Source organism: Lagopus leucura, unplaced genomic scaffold (assembly GCF_019238085.1).
Source record: "Lagopus leucura isolate 7727_CA_CO unplaced genomic scaffold, USGS_WTPT01 157-7_obj-0_obj, whole genome shotgun sequence".
Classification (NCBI taxonomy): domain Eukaryota; kingdom Metazoa; phylum Chordata; class Aves; order Galliformes; family Phasianidae; genus Lagopus; species Lagopus leucura.
Genome location: NW_024968470.1, coordinates 2,573 through 19,450, shown reverse-complemented (window position 1 = coordinate 19,450; position 16,878 = coordinate 2,573). Strand labels below are relative to the sequence as shown.

Here is a 16,878-nt window from a genome sequence, read left to right as displayed (position 1 = left end):
TCACAGTTAAGTCCTGGTCCTCTCAACTTCCCATTTATTGAAGATGGCTCTATTTGGTATGGCACTGAGCACATATTTCAACTCTGTGATCCACAGCTGTGACTTAGTTAATGATCTCAATAAATCCTACTTAAACAGAGACAAGAAGAGAATTATGCAAATGCATTTCTGTACCACATCTATTGATAACTGGAATCGTACCATAAATGAGCCTCAGCATATCAACACCAGTAACTTTCTTTTTATAGCAGATATGAAAAATGGGGTAGTTTAAGGAATTTTATTTCAGTCGAGCTACATCTGCAGAACGTGTAGGAAAAGTTGACAGTTTTTGTAAGAAAAGGAAACATGCAGTGGGCATATACACAAAGGGGGTGGTTAAAACTGTAATAGCTGACAAGATTTCTGAAATACAGCCGTGAAGGAGATCACAAATTACATTTCCAAAGTGATTTTTCTAAAATAATGATCAAAGTCTCAGCACAGCATTGTGGCTTTCTGAGCAGCAGTCACACTTGGCAGCTGGATAAAACGTCTTCCACCAGTCTCTTGTAGACCCACGCATCCCCTCTGAGCCTCTGTCTTCTGATACCAACTGCTTCATTCTTACTGAGCTGACACGCTTCTAGCTCAAACTTCATAGATTCTTTGCCAAAATCTGGCTTTGTTTGGCATTTCAGGGTGTAGCTGTACAAAGCAAAGGAGAAGCAGAATAATCATTTAATCATGTTTCAAAGCTAGCATTGAACAATTTTAAATGAATAAAAGTACTTCATTGAAGTACTCCACTGGCATTCATATTACTGAGAAAACAGCCCAGGATGAAGTCAGCTGAGAGCTGCGAACACCCAAATCCAACAGTGGTACCTTCAGAGGTCCCTTCCAACTCTGAGGATTCTGTAATTCTGTGATCTCTTGGCCAAATATTTGTGTGTTTTAACTACCAAGAATGAGTGTTACAGTTACACACAGTCTCTCTCCCAGTTGTACAGCTCACCTTTTGTACTTACATTTTTACAGGGGCAGACAACACTCACATCGGCCTCTAAGTGCTACATCATCATTACTGCTTCATATTCATCAGAGAGCTCTACGTGAGCTCATTTAACTCATTTAACACTGTTTTGCATCGTGTGGACAATTTTTCATGCACATATCCATTTACGTTCCCTATGCTTTTTCTAAAATTTTTGTATTTTACAGAGTGGGGCAGAGAAAGCAAATTAAAATATTTGTTTGTTTCAAGGGCTATGGAATTGACTATTTAGGCACATACAAGGTGAAGCCTTTCTGTTTTCCACTTACCCCATCTTTGAAAGGACAGAGATTATTTCATTCAGCACTTGGTCTGGATTCAGTAGTTGAGTCATGGTAACATCATAGTGTGCCTAAAAGCAGTCAGCTCATTAAAAAAAATTAGAATTGTAGAAAATATCTTTTTCCTAAAACTGAAGATGTTACGAACCTTTTCACGCTGAAAGCTGCAGAACATCCAACCATACAGACAAATGCTTCAGCTCCCCGGTATGATCATCATAAGACTCTGGAACAACAGCAGGAACGCTAACCAACAACTTCTCCACAACTAATATCAAAGCACTGCAAGTTCTAAAATCAGCATAGAATCCAAAGCAGCAGAGATGGGCCAGGGAAGCACAGAGACAGGTATGTAGCCAGAAGTGCTCACTTGACAGGATGGCAGAAGACAGGTATGAACCCATGTTTCGAGTATCCTATGACGCTGCCCCTACCACACAGCTGGGGAATTGCGCGTGCTGTGTTGCTTTGCTAAGACTGAGTGCTTCAGATGTCAAGGAACACACAAGGTTCCATGAAGCTTTTCTAGGGATTTTCTAGCCCTGAAGTATCATAGTGCAAAAAAAAAAAAAAAAAACAACAAAACAACAAGGTACTTTCCAACCTTAAGTTAATGGTTGCAGTTTTGTTTGTTTGTATCACATCTAATACTACACACAACAGGCATGTCCACTAAGTAACTTCTGCAACTTTCAGACATCCACGTCTAAAAAGAGACACAGTACACCAATCGTCATGTCACAAATACACTAATACTGCAACTGTACAAAGACGGATCAGAGAAGGCAGGAAGGTAAAACAGTTTGGGAAATGAACGTAGGTTGTGGATGTAAAAGGCAGACAGAGGAAAAAAAGAAAAAGAAAGTTCTTCAATTTCCTGTTCAACCTAGAACACGCAGGACTACTTTCTGTAACATCTGCAGCAAAAATTACATAAAGTTTCATCTTCCACTGTAGTAATCTAGTGCCAATAGAAGTGCATCCATAATAGAAGTGCATTCCATAATGCTATGGGCAAGGGAAACTGATGCAGAATGATAAAAGCTTTTAGAGATAAAAAATCTCACTTAGGTTTGTTTCCAATTACTCAACATCCTGAATTATTGGTGCAGTCTGGACACTTGTCAAATTAGCTGGTAGGTTTGTAGTCCCAAGTGTCTTGAACTTGTAACAGCGCCATCTTGCATGCAACAAAACGCCAATTGGATAAGCTTCCAGATCAGAATACAGAAGCTGAACTGCATTTAACCAAACTGCAGAACACAAAGTAATCCTCTTATTATAGACACGCTTGCATGCATCAACCATGAGACAGCTGAAAACAGGATCTTGCATCACAGAAACACAGCAATAATTAGGACAGCAGTCCTAGACTTCAGGAGATCCAACTTTGACCAGTTCAAGGGCCTAATATCCCATGAGCTAGAGCACTGGAATGTAAGGGAGTCCAATAGAGCTGGTAGACATTCAAGCACCACTTCTTCCAAGCTCACAGTTGGGGAATCCTTATGGGTAAGAAATCAAGCGCAGGTGGCAGGAAACCTGCAACGATGAGCGAGGAGCTCAAGAGAAATCTCAAATGGAAAAAAGGAAAGTCTGTGAAATGTGAAAAAGGGTCTGTCTGCTTTGTAGAAATATAGAAATGTTGTCAGGACGTGCGGGGCTACAAGAAGGAAGGCTAGGACACTTCTGGAATTATATCTGGTGAGGGAGGTCAAGGACAACAAGAAAGGCATCTGTAAGTAAATCAATAGCAAAAGGAAGATGAGGGAAAGTGAGGTCCCACTACCAAATGCAGTGGGTCCTGGCAACGAAGGGCAGTGAGAAGGTGGAGTTACTGAATGCTGCTTTTGCTTTAGTCTTGACTGATAAGACTGCCCTGCAGAAACCCAGACTCTGAAGGTAAGAGAATGAGTCGGGAGAAAGGAAGACTTCCTGATGGTCGAGAAGGATCTGATTAGAGATAGGCTAGGCAAACTCAATGCACACAAATCCATGGCCTTTGATGGCATGCACCCACAAGCAGCAAGGGAGCTAGAAGAAGTGACTGCTGAACAACTCTCTTTCATTTTTAAAAGGCCAGAGAGAACAGGATAGGTGCCTGAGGACTGGAGGATAGTCATGTCAGTTCACTCTTCAAAAAGGGCAAGAAGAAGAGCCAAGAAACCATGGGCCAGGAAGCCTCACTTCTGTCACTGGGAAGATGATGGAGCAGTTTATTCTAGATGTCATCTCCAAGCAGTGGAAGAAAAGAGGGTTATCAGGACTGGTCAACATGGGCTCACCGATGGGAAATCATGTTTGACTGATCTGGTACCATTTTATTTCATACATCCACATTTATTTATCCACCCTGTTTATTTTACACATCCACAAGTCTAATGAGATGCATCCCACTCCTAATGGCATTGGCTGATACAATCTTCAAGCCACTCTCGATGATATAAGTTGTGGCAATCAGGTAAAGTCCCTGGAGACTGGAAAAAAGGTAACATCATGCCCATATTTAAAGAGGGTAAAAAGGATGACCCGGAGAACTACCGACCTGTCAGTCTCACCTCTGTGTCAGGAAAAATCATGCAACAGATCCTCCTGGAAGCTAGATCTAGACAGGCTGGAGAGTTGGGCAGGGAGGAATTCAATGCAATGTAACATGGGCGAGTGTAGAGTCCTGCATCTGGACAAAAACAACCCCAGGTAGCAGTGTAGGCTGGGACAGACCTGTTGGAGAGGAGAGCAGGGGAAAGGGACCTGGAGTCCTGATGGACAGCAGGATGACCATGGGCCAGCACTGTGCCCTTGTGGACAAGAAGGCAAAAGGCATCCTGGGGTGTAATAGAAGGGCTGTGGTCAGTAGGCGAGAGGCTCTCCTCTCCCACCACTCTGCCCTGGTGAGACCGCATCTGGAATATTACGTCCAGCTCTGGGCCCCTTTGATCAAGAAGGACAGGGAACTGCTTGAGAGAGTGCAGGACAGAGACACAAAGATGGTGGAAGGAGCGCAACATCTCCCTTACAAGGAAAGAATGAGGGAGCTGGGTCTCTTTAGCTTGAAGAAGACTGAGGGGTGACTTCATTAATGTTTATAAATACGTAAAGGGTGAGTGTCAGGGAGAATGGAGCCAGGCTCTTCTCAGTGACACCCAGTGATAGGACAAAGGGCAGTGGGCGCAGGCTGGAACACAGGAGGTTCCACATAAATATGAGAAAAAAATTATTTAGGTGAGCGTAACAGAACACTGAAATGGGCTGCTCAGAGAGGTTGTTGGGTCTTCTCTGGAGACATTCAAAATCCACCTGGAAGTGTTCCTGAGTGACCTAATATAGGAGCTTCCTGCTCCAGCAGGGGGGGCTAGAATAGATGAATCTTTAGCGGTCCCTTCCAACCCCTGACATTCTGTGATTCCATTCTAAGGCAGATAGAAGGCAAAGAGGTGATACAGGAGAATCAGCATGACTTCACCAAGGGCAAATCCTGCTTGACCAACTAGCGGCCTTCCATGATGGCGTCACATAGTGGACAAGTCAATGGACAAGGGAAGAGCCACTGATATCACCTATCTCAATTTCAGTAAGGCCTCTGATATGGTATCCCACAACATACTTCTCTCCAAATTGGAAAGGTATGGATTTGATGGGTGGACTGTTCAGTGGACAAAAAAGGGGACGGAATCTTCAGCTGGGTCTGATAGAGTAAGGGGAAATGGTTTCAAGCTCAAAGAGGGTAGATTTACATAAGGAAGAACTCTTCTGTGGTGAGGCACTGGAACAGGCTGTCTCATAATGAGGTGGATGCCCCATCCCTGAAGACTCTCAAGGAGAGGTTGGATCAGGCCCTGGCCAACCTGATCTAGCTGTGCATGTCACCGTTCATTGCACGGGACTTGGACTAGATGGCATTCAGAGGTCCATTTCCAACTCTAAGGATTTTATGATGTCATGACCAGCTGGGTAGATGAGGAAAGAGCAGCGGCTGCTGTGTACTTTGAATTCAGCAAGACACTGAATTGACATTGTCTCCCATAACATCCTCATAGGTAAGCTTAGAAAGTGTGGGATAAATACTGGAGAGTGAGGTGGATTGAGAACTGGCTGATAAGCCAGGGCTGTGATCAATGGCACAGTCTAGCTGTGCCTCCCTTATGAGGAAAGGCTGAGAGACCTGGGGCTGTTCAGCCTGGGAAAGAGAAGGTTGAGAGGGGATCAACGTTTGCAAATATCTGAATCATAGGTGTCAAGTGTGTCAAGGTGTCGGATGATTTTCAGAGGTGATCAACATCAGGACAAGAGGCAATGAGTACAAACTGGAACACAGGAAGTTCCACACAAGCATGAGAAATAACTTCTTTACCTTGAGGGTGTCAGAGCCCTGGAGCAAGCTACCCAAAAAGACTGTGAAGTCTCCTTCTCTGGAGATATTCAAAATTCCCCTGGATGTTTTCCAGCACTATTTAATGTAGAGAACTTGTTTTAGCATAGGCTGGACTAGATGATCTCCAGAGGTCTCCCTTCCAGACTCCTTGTTCCTGTGACTGTACTGGAGATGTCCCTAAAAGCTACAGCTCCAGAAGACAGCTAGCTGGAGAGATGCGTCAATTTCTTTTATGGAACTGTTTATGCCTTCATAACAGCCTTGTTTTCACATGAATCACAATTTTTTTGAACATGTCGTCTACTGATTCAAATTTAAATTCCTCTCAAGTGATTTATATGATTCTGTTCACTTCATGGAAAAGTCAGTGTATGCAGATTCTAAAAATCTAAAACTGATGCTATATATCGACTTTGCCTGGTGTAAGTTTCATGCAAAAGTGTTGTATGCAGTGCACTAAGTAATTATTATTTTTAAGGCTATTTAAAGACTTAGTAATAAAAAAAATATGGCTTGGCTGCAGAGACATCAAAACTTTGAAAATCAAAAGTCACACTGACCGCATCAGAAATTCCTTCACCAGCTGAATTTATTAATCTTTAAATCTTTAATCTGGATTCTATTGAATTCCAGAAACGATGCTAGAGAACTCCTTTCCAAGTGTATCACTCCTGAACTAAGGAAAACAGCCAGCAAGGAATGTTATCAAAGCTCCCTCAAACCAGAGGGAAAGCTAGCGGTACCTCTATAGAAATAACATCATTCAATATTTTCAGCTAGGACTCCTTTAAACCCATCCTGCATCCTCCTCCAGTTTGGAGAGATGGCATGCAAAAAGCAATGGTCAGCCCTCTCCCATGACGTGCTGGTGACTCACCTGAGCTGAAGCCAGCACTAAATCCCTGGGCAATAACAGGGCCATTATATCAATAGAAAAACAGGACGAGCAAGTGCGATTTTCTACAGAGCGCAGGCAACTCAGATCACAGAATTTGTCACAAGGCCATTCCTAATAGTATTAAGTGTTTTCAAGAGCTATCACTCCCATAAAATATTTCTCTAGCAAACATACCTTAAGTTTTCTTGGCCCATGTCTGCTGAATCACTTCCTTTTTTGCCTGCTGTAAGCACCGTAATCACTTTATCCAGGCCTCTTTGAAGACTTCCAAGTCGTTTGGCCTTTCTCTTCTTTTGGCTGCTCTCCACATGAGCTAGGTTGAGATCTAAATCCACAGAATGACACCTGTTACAAAACCAAATTAATTAGTTACTTTTCCTCAGCAATCAGACTGTAGTTATTTCATATGCATTATTAGAATATGATCAGATCAGAATGAAGAAAACAAAAGGAAGTGTTGTGTATTATGAGAGTTTCTGCTTACATGTCAGTTGAGCTTTAAGCTCAGAGATGCATTTTAAAACTGCAGCACTCAGGGAAAATGGAACAAGATGGGATTTATGTTATGGAAAACAGGAATGCATTCTGAAGATGAGTGACTTCTAGTTTTAATTTATTTTATTTATTTATTTATTTTTTCTGCTTTCAGTGCTTCCCAGGGAATACAGCAAGAGGTTTTAGGAAAATTTTAACCAAGAGAAAGGAAATACAGCTTGCTGTTGCAAACAATGTCTCCTGGGCTGTTCACTGATTAAGGCACCACTGCTCTGAACCAAAAACATATATAGATAACTGTACACTTCCCTCCTCTCAGGAAGAATCTCCATTGCTGTCAGTTCATATGTATTTGTTGATGTTTTGGGCTTCTTAACTGCGATGACTGTTGTGCACTGGCTCTCTGAAAGAAAGTATCCAAACCAAAGCAGGTACGTTTCTGCAGTAGAGGATTTACTTTTCTTCAGTCGGGATTTCTCACGATTAGCAATTTTTTTTTTTAAAGCCAGCCTCCTATCTATCTCTAGTCTGCATCTTCAGAGTGATAAAATAGGTTTTTACTAGAACAACAAGACCACAACAGAAAACTGAGACTGATCCCCCCAGAGCTCTGTAATTCAAAAGTCTTTGAGGGGCTGGCGCAGTGCAGTACAGCAGGTTTGGAAGGGATGAGGACCAGAACTGGTTTCTTGTTCTGCTACTGGTCTCAGGACAAACACTGAGGAATTTACTATGTCAAAAGGTTGCATTCCACATCAAGCACATTTTCCTTTATGTGAAAGGTGCGAATTGCATCACCACAGTTAATACTACATGTTGAGTAACGGCCTAAAAAGTTCTATTGTCCACATGTTGGAAAAGAGCTCTGTAGAGCAGCTTTGAATTTGTGGAGACAACTCAATAAAGCTCGAAGATTCAGCTTTCCATAGCAGCAGTTGGCCCCAGACAGCCATGTTTTCCCAACACTTCCAAGAGATACTTCCACCGTTTATTGTTATATCTCTAAGTACTGCTTTAACCTATCCTGAATGTAAGAACTTCCAATAGATCAACAAAAGTATTTTAATTTTTTAACTCTCAGGAATATCTAACAAAAACGAGCTGAAATCACACTTCTGCACTTCTCATGTAAGAAATACCTACTTTTACTTTTTAAACTTACCGTAAGACCAACATCAGAAGTTACCACATGCAGTCTTAAGACAAAAATAAAACCTGTGTGAACAACTAGCCTTTGTAATGCACTTCGTTGAACACTTAACAAAGGAAAGAGGTATGTTCAGTAACTCTTAGTAACACATTAGCCTGCAGAGATCGAGCATTTCTGAACAATATTCCCTAGCACTTGGAACAGAAGAATCTTCAATTGTAAAAAATGCTTAGTACTTTAAAGGGCAGAGTTAACACGTGCAGTATCAGCACTAAGGATGAGGACAAACATCTTTGTAACTCAGAGGAGCTGCTATAGCATGGACACATTTCTGGTCCATCACGTAAATGCAAGTGTTAACATTGCTAGCCTAAGTATTTTCAATGCCACACCGAGTAGATATGTGAAAGTACAGGTTACATTTCATTTAGAAGCAAGATGCAATAAGAGCACAGTTAAGTAAAAGCATACCCTTCTCTTTCACTCAAAATAGCAGCCCAGAAAAAAACAAAAAAACATAATGAACGTTGAAGAAATTTTCTACTACATCTCCACGAGAAGTGGAACCACGTGCTAGTTTTAGGAACACAGCAATTGTCTCATTATCTGAATGCATCTAAAGGCACGCTCCTTGTGAGAACTTCCGTAATTAATAGACGAGTAACCTGCCCTGACATATGGTTAAACCACTTGCAGTGCACTGTCTGCACTGTCAGATGTCATATGTGACTGCCTGTACCTGTCCATCTCACATTTGGATGACTTGTCTGGAAGGATGCCACGAAGGACAGGATCAAAGGCCTCCCCGAAATCTAGAGAGATTACATCCTCTGCCTTCATACACAAAGTGAGTGGCCTTAACACAGAACAAGATTTGACGACCAAGACTGGCAGCACACATCTCTCTTACAGATGTTTAGGCCACCAGGCTGTTTACCAGGCAGAGCTTTAGCACACAGAAGCATTTTTACCAGAATGTTGTGCTGAACTCTAACACTTACCCCCTGGCTTGCTGGCTGTGCTGTACTGGCACGTCGTTTGTGATGGAATTCTTAAGTGGATGCGCTTGCCACGAACCTTCCTGGATTGAATCAAGAGATAGGTTGCTAACATCCGGTCATAATTCCACCTGAAAACAAGAGTATTTAGATCTCTTCAGAGAAGTTGTCAGTACAAAGAAAGCTTAGCGTTCTAAACGTTTCTGCATGTCTGGAATATTTTCCCCTTGATGTGCAACCTTCATGTCTGATCACATTAGGCTAGTTTCAGACCTTAGCTGCTCACACAACAAGTTTAAGATAAAGAAGCAGACTGCTCTTGTTTCTGCTTGAGAGCAGTACAATTGCTGAAAGTGAAGAGTAAAGCTGGTGCCAGAATGTCTCTACTGAAGTGAATGGCAAAGCTCCTATTAATGCATTTTGCACAGTATTTCATCTGGACTCCCATTTTTGGGGGTCATGTTTCAGCCCAGCCCCAAGGAGCATCAACGTTCAACTTGATTTTCAGCAGCTTTTTGACGACTATGAGAACCATGGATGAATTGCTTGATAGACTCACAGTGTAGTACAATTATAAGGCATTAAAAGTCCTTTAATAAAGGACTGTGAAAATATCACAGACTAACATGGAAGAACTTCTTCCCCTTGTAGGTAGATTGTTCTTATTATTTTCTGTACCTGAAAAAAAGTAGAAACACCTCTCCTGGGTAAAACTTACGTTTTATATCTATTCCTACTAAAGTTATATGGAAATCTTAACAATCCTTCCAAATTCTACCACTTTCTATTTAATAGAAAGACAATTCAATTTCAAGAAACAATTTTCAGATTCAGGTTAAAGCCAGAGTACACATCGTGTTTTAAATCTCTTCTGCAGCTTGGAACGTCATTAGTGACATTTATACAGTATCTCTAGAAGCACTCAGTTTAGCTTTCTCATTTATTTTCAAAAGTTACTGGAATGGATTCCTTTCATAAGGATTTTAACATGGTAGAAAATAACAGAAAGGCTTAGAAAACAAAATTAAAGGAGAAAAATAGAATAAATGTGAACTTCAGAAATGTAGTTATTAGCTACAGATAGACTACACGGAGTTCAGCAGGGGTACCTTAGCTCTGAAAGGTATAAAATACTTCATGTTTGAGAATAAGCGAGCATTAGAGTCTGTTAACACAGAAAGGTTATTTACTGTAGGAATGAGCTTAAATACAATGAGTTACATACATTTATTACCTCTGATATTAATGCCGATATACTCTGCTCTGGTTGTGAAACACAGGAAGTTCTGTTACACAGTCTTCATCAAGGTGCCCCAGCTGCAAGAACAAGACCTATACTGAAGGAACAGCTTCCAAGTCATCTCACAGAGCCAATATCACCACGATAGTCTTCTGATATGCAGCAATCGAGTCAACAGTTAGCCACCATTTCAGATTTTCTATTTTAAATAGTTAGTATCAGGGCTAAATACTGCAAGGAGTAAACAGAATCACAGAATTGTAGGGGTTGGAAGGGACCTCCAGAGCTCATCGAGTCCAACCCCCTGCCAAAGCAGTTCCCTACAGCAGGTCGCACAGCTCGGCATCCAGGCAGGTCTTGGACATCTCCAGAGAAGGAGACTCCACCACCTCCCTGGGCAGCCTGTTCCAGTGCTCTGTCACCTCACTGTAAAGAAGTTCCTTCGCACATTTTGTGTGGAACTTCCTATGCTGCAGTTTCTGGCCGTTTCCCCTTGTCCTGTCTCCACTCACCACTGAAAAGAGTCCGGCCTCGCCATTCTGCCCCCCACACCTCAGATACTGATAGACCTGGATCAGGTCCCCTCTCAGTCTTCTTTTCTCGAGGCTGAACAGACCCAGTTCACTCAGCCTTTCTTCATAGGACAGGCCCTTCACCATCTTTGTGGCCCTCTGCTGGACTCTTTCCAAGAGATCCCTGTCTTTTTTGTACTGGGGAGCCCAGAACTAGGTGCAGTACTCCAGATGAGGCCTCACCAGGGTAGAGCAGAGGGGGAGGATCACCTCCCTCGACCTGCTGGACACGCTCTTTTTAATGCACCCCAGGATGCCATTGGCCCTCTTGGCCACAAGGGCACACTGCTGGCTCATGGCCGACCTGTCGTCCACCAGGACACCCAGGTCCCTCTCCGCAGAGCTCCCCTCCAGCAGCTCATCCACCAACCTGTACTGGTGCACGCAATTATTCCTCCCCAGATGCCAGACTCTACACTTGCTTTTGTTAAACCTCATCCGTTTTTTTTCTGCCCAGCTCTCCAGCCTGTCCAGGTCTCGCTGAATGGCAGCACGGCCTTCAGGCACGTCAGCCAATCCTGCCAACTTCGTGTCATCAGCAAACTTGCTGAGGGTGGCCACCATCCCCTCATCAAGGTCACTGATGAAGATGTTGAACAAGACCGGACCCAGCATAGACCCCTGAGAAAGAGTCACCAAACTTCAGCAACTGGTCCCTCTGTGGCAACAGGTTTTGAATTCAAGTACAAAAGCCTGTCAGCAGATGAAATTTTCACGAGAGCAGAAGTTACACCTCTATCCCTCCTTAATTATTCAGTTGCATGGCATGCACAGCACACGGTGGTACCACCAGCACAGCTGTTCTTCAGGGAAACAGTGGCACCCATTGGCCAGCAGCAGCCATTGGCTGCAAATACACAGCAACTTCTCAGTATCTGCAGCAAGAATCTCCCTCACACACCCAGTTCCCAGCCCCACCCCAACCCCGCTACCCCAACCTCTCACACAGGTCAGACAATTGAGAGATAAGGAGGACAAGCACAGTTCCAGAGACTCACAGAATGGCTTGAGATGGAAGGGACCTTAAAGACCATCAAGCTCCAAGTTGCAAAGTTGCAACTCACCAGATCAAACTGTCCGGGACCTCATTCAACCCAGCCTTGATTACCATCAGGGACGAGACATCCCTACCTCCTGTTTTATCCACCGCACCTCTCAGCATGGGGCTGCCTGCAAACTTTCTGAAGGTACTCTCTAGTTCCATTCTCTCTGTCACTGACAAAAGTATTGAGGGCGCCAAAATGGACCCCCGAGAGTCACCACTTGTCAGCAGCCTCTGAAGAAATGTATTATCACTCCTATTCTGTGAGGATGCCAGTGGTCCAGAAAAGATTCCAGAAAATACTTAGGCTTCTTCGAGTGTGCGTACTTACTGGGTATTTACTTTGCCACTGAACAGCATCAGAATAACCTTGCATGAGCCAAGGGTGATTTAACAGGTGTTTAACTGTAATCTGCTTCTTTAGGTCTACCTAGTGGGCAGCAACATTCAAGCTGTTACTTATATCATCAAGAAGAACTGGAGACAGTTATTCTTTTCCTAAGAACTTCAAGGTGCCTAGAAGCACAGATAGAGACCAGCGGTATTTATTCACTTCACCAAAAGGAAGGCCAAACACCTGAGCTGTGAAGAACAGTTACTGTAACCATAGGTTCTCTAAATGTTCCACCAGGATTTTGTATTTGAGACTGAGTAGATACAGCCCAAAGGCATACTTAGTACGTTCAGCTTCCTTTATGAAACATCTTTTGTTTACAAATTGCTTTTAATTATACAGCACAATTAAGAACATCCAAATGCAAGCTGCTTGAAGACTGTTTAATTATTAAAACTGTAATTATTTCTATAACCATTAACTAGTACTACGTTATTATTTGAGAATTTTCAGCACAAGGCAATGCTAACCTTTTCTTCAAGGATATCAGGCGTGGAACAATTTAATTTGTTTAAACACCGCATATTTTCTAAGCACTCCATCAGTGTTTTGAGCTTATGCAACAGCATTTTGTACATCAATCTGAATAGAAGCAGCCCTTTTACCTGTAGCAGTTGGTTAAGTAGCAGCGTGCTGCTAGGTGAAAGCCATTTTGGAACAGTGTATTTTCCTCTCTGCAATAAAAAAAGTTATTTTCTTAACTAAAATAAGAGAGGATTGAGAATGAACCTTGAACAACTAGCTCAAAAGGAACTATTAAATTATTTGGATGATATTGACGTCTCTTTTCTTTCAAAGCGTAGGAACAGAGATTACAAACTCTGCTTTAAGAACAGCTTGAATAAATTTAATGGTAAAAATTAACACGTGCTTGGCTGAGGGCAATGCTGGAAGGGAAACTGCTCACAAGAGCTACAAAATGCCTAAGATCACACCAGAAATACTTTGTTCTAACAACAGTTATGGCACATAGTCAATTTCCTTAAGTACTTCCCAAATGAAGCGATGTGGAGCATTACAGGGAAAAGAACACTGAACACAGATGCTATGATCCTGATTAGAGTCAAGCAGTAGACTTAAACCAATTCTGAGTTTTAGATTCCAGGATATTTCAGGATCTGTAACGTGCGAAAGTCAATTACACAACAATGCCTAGGTGTCTGCATTTCAAGCACTTCTCAGATCACAGCCACATACAATTAAAACAAATTCAGTGCAGAAATAGCAAGCCAGTATCTTAATACTTGTGAGATTATCCATTTTTTACTGCATTCTGACTCAGTTCTGAAACTTGCTCATCCCAGTTCACTTAAACAAGTTCCACCAGTTCAAGCAATGCAGCCCTCAGCTCCTGTGTGCATCAGACAGATAGAACTAAGTGGTGCAGAAACAATCTTGGACAGCTTCAAGAGCTCCATTCTGCTAACAAACTCTCAGTCCAAAACTGTTCACAATTTTAAGGAAATGTACACCTGAAGCAGTTGTATCATTTTCCATTTGCCACGTTCTGCAAATTGGAGTGTTGATTAGCACAAAGGATTTTCTGCAGTCCTGCAGAAATGGACAAAGTCCTAATTACAAAGGGACAAAGGCTCAATGCACAACATAGTTCACACCAGAATAAAAAGCCATGTCTCTTGATTAACACGCTCAGGTTGTTGTGTGCTCTGAAAGGAAACAGAACGAACTACTGAATTCAAAGGCAATCAGTGGGGTCCCTACATTTCCTCCTGATTCTGGAAGAGGAAATTCTGATAGTAGATGCAGAACTTTGCTCTTCCTAGACATGAGAAGAGCTGGCATTCAATAACATTAATTTCTGGTAAATCAAACGATGTATTTATATCTTTACTACAGGTAGTAATAGGAAGCAGCCAGTTGAAGAACCAGATACAAAAATTAGCCCATTGGGAAGTAAATACTTCTCCTTAAACTCTCCACGCTATCACATTATATAATCAGGCTACATAGGCCAACCAAGTGTAGAACCAAATCCACAAAATACTGGTAGACAAAGCAGCAAAAAAAAAAAAAGGGGACAATAGTCAGCAGACAGGCCTTTCCACACACAGTACAGCTCAGCATGTTCTGCCATCAGAAAAGCAAGGCCTCTTGTCATGCTCAGCTATTTCCCTTCTCAGTGTATTCTAGCACCATCGATACCTCCTGTTATCCTCCTGTAGAGTGCCATCACATTGTCATCATCAAAAGGAAGAAACCCACACAACAGAGCGTACCGCAGTACTCCCATGCTCCAAAAATCTGCCTAAAAAATAAAAGGACAAGTTTACAAACCTGAAGCACCTAAAATGCCTTACTGACAGATTGTATTGCCTGCCCTTGCCAAAGGCCACACACAGCCTATGAAAAGCTGGCTCTTTCCCTCACGAAAAAAACCTTATGGTTCCAGAGAAAGCATATGACCCTAATTCAATTGTTCTTCCACTCAACTTAAAGCACTACTAAAACCAATATCTTCATCTTAGCTCATCACCCTTCTGCAGTACCTTATACCTACAAGGATTTCACTGGCAAAAACGAAATCAAACCCATCACAAAGGATTTGGCACAGTTACATGTTACTGGCTACAACGAGAGCTGTCAGCAGTCAGCTGTGAGGCTCTGCTGCTGTTCTCTTTATGTACAGGCACAACAAGGTTCGTACACCTCACAATGCCATTCTCACTTTGACTGTAAAGAAAAAGGAGGCTTGAGAAGCAGTCTGTGGAAAACAAATAAAGCAAGAATTAGAAGCCATCAACAGCGGTGCAATGGTACCTGAAAGAACTGCTCCATCTTTAACAGCAGAGCAATTCAAGAAGTATGAGGGCATTTCAAACCAGACCAGTTTGGACAGATTAACAACTGCAAGTATTGGGTTCCAAAGTTCTAGACATGAAATCAAAGCTGGAAAAACTCTTCACGTTTTCGTCTCTCAATTTTTAGTACATTGTGCATTACAATGGAAGCAAGTCTTCACACGCAACTTGGAAGCTAAAGACAAGTCTAACAAAACACGTAAGATCCTGAGACCGCACAAAAGTTTGACAAATGATGGATAATTAACAGAGCAAATTGCTCTTTCAAAAACTGACTAATAGAAGGAGATCTCTGAAGTTGCTGTTTCATAGAGCCCCAAAGTAGGGAACAATTGGTGGAGACAGATGAGGATTAGCCAGAGACAAACCAGCCAGCTGTGTGAACTGCGGCCCATTGCACTTTTCAGTCTGTGGCCACTGACAGCTTCTGAGAGCTGCTGAGCAACGCAACCCAGCAGAATTCAGGAGGGGAACCAAGTGAGCGTATCTGAGCTCCACTGCCTTTAAACACTCTCTGGGGAGGGAAAGAGGGGAGAGGTGTAAAACAAACAAACTCTGGTCTGCATACCTCTGAGCCAATATAGGCTTTGCCCTGGATTAGCTCTGGTGCTGCACATGCTGGGCTTCCACAGCACGTGTTCAGGTGGTAATCAAGGCCTCCCTGGAATAACACAGAAAATAGAAGAGTTTGCTTTAACAGAGTTCATGCTTTCTGTAATGACACTTCAGAAGCCTCAGAGGCTTCTTCTCCTGGGCATACTTTCATTCATTATATATTTGGCTTTCATTCAATAGGTGACCTCACTAAGCAAATATTGTCTAAGACCATGAGCACTGTACAACTATACAGATCCCAAGCTGCTCACTTATCTTATGTATCCTTGGCATGATGCATTATTTTCCTTAGCTGATCATCTACTAAGATGAACTGTCTGTGCAAACACCAAACTGAGAAAGAAGTCATGCAAGAGCTATTGTGTTTGAGGCTCGCTGGTCGTTTAGAACAATTTCATGCAATAACTTTACAAACTTTACAAAGAACAACTGATATAATACTTCCTTATTCAGAGTATCCTATTACTCCACTTGGGTTTTGTTCTAAACAGGTCAGAGCAAGATATACCAATACACCAAAATTATACCACTGGGACAACAGCCTGTTGGTCTTGATTACCTGCGAGAAGCTCTAAAACCGAAGTTCAAACGCGAGCTGTCGGCCGGGCTGTGCTCTGTGCAGCTGCCGGCTGCCCCGCTCGCTTTCGGCCCGTCGGAGCGCGGTTCCGGTATGCGGCGGAGGCCGGGTCGCCCTGCAAAGGAAGTTGGGGGGCTGGGAGTAGCGCTCCGTGTGTCTGCGCTGAGGCGGCGGGGCTTATCGGGCGGAGCGGTCCTTCCTCGGGTGGCCTGCAGAAAGGCCGGGCTGCGCTGTGCCGGCGTGGCGCGCGGGGTGGGATCGAAGCTGAGACAGCCCTGCTAAGGGACAGAGCGCTGCTGAGCCGCTTAGCCCTATGGGGAGAGGTTCCCGCTGCTTCCTAACGAAGTTCAACAAGGCCGAGTGCCGGGTCCTGCATGTTGGCCACGATA

General features: G+C 42.9%; 1 protein-coding gene across 1 annotated transcript; it reads right to left on the bottom strand.

The window, feature by feature from the left end:
- Positions 1 to 254: 254 nt before the first annotated feature.
- LOC122193673 (maternal embryonic leucine zipper kinase-like) lies at positions 255 to 14,729 on the bottom strand. Its single transcript, XM_042894534.1, is given in 6 exon segments — positions 255 to 687; positions 1,306 to 1,388; positions 6,762 to 6,809; positions 6,812 to 6,932; positions 9,234 to 9,351; positions 14,642 to 14,729. Coding segments are annotated over 6 exon segments (636 nt in total). The 3' UTR covers positions 255 to 509.
- Positions 14,730 to 16,878: the final 2,149 nt, after the last annotated feature.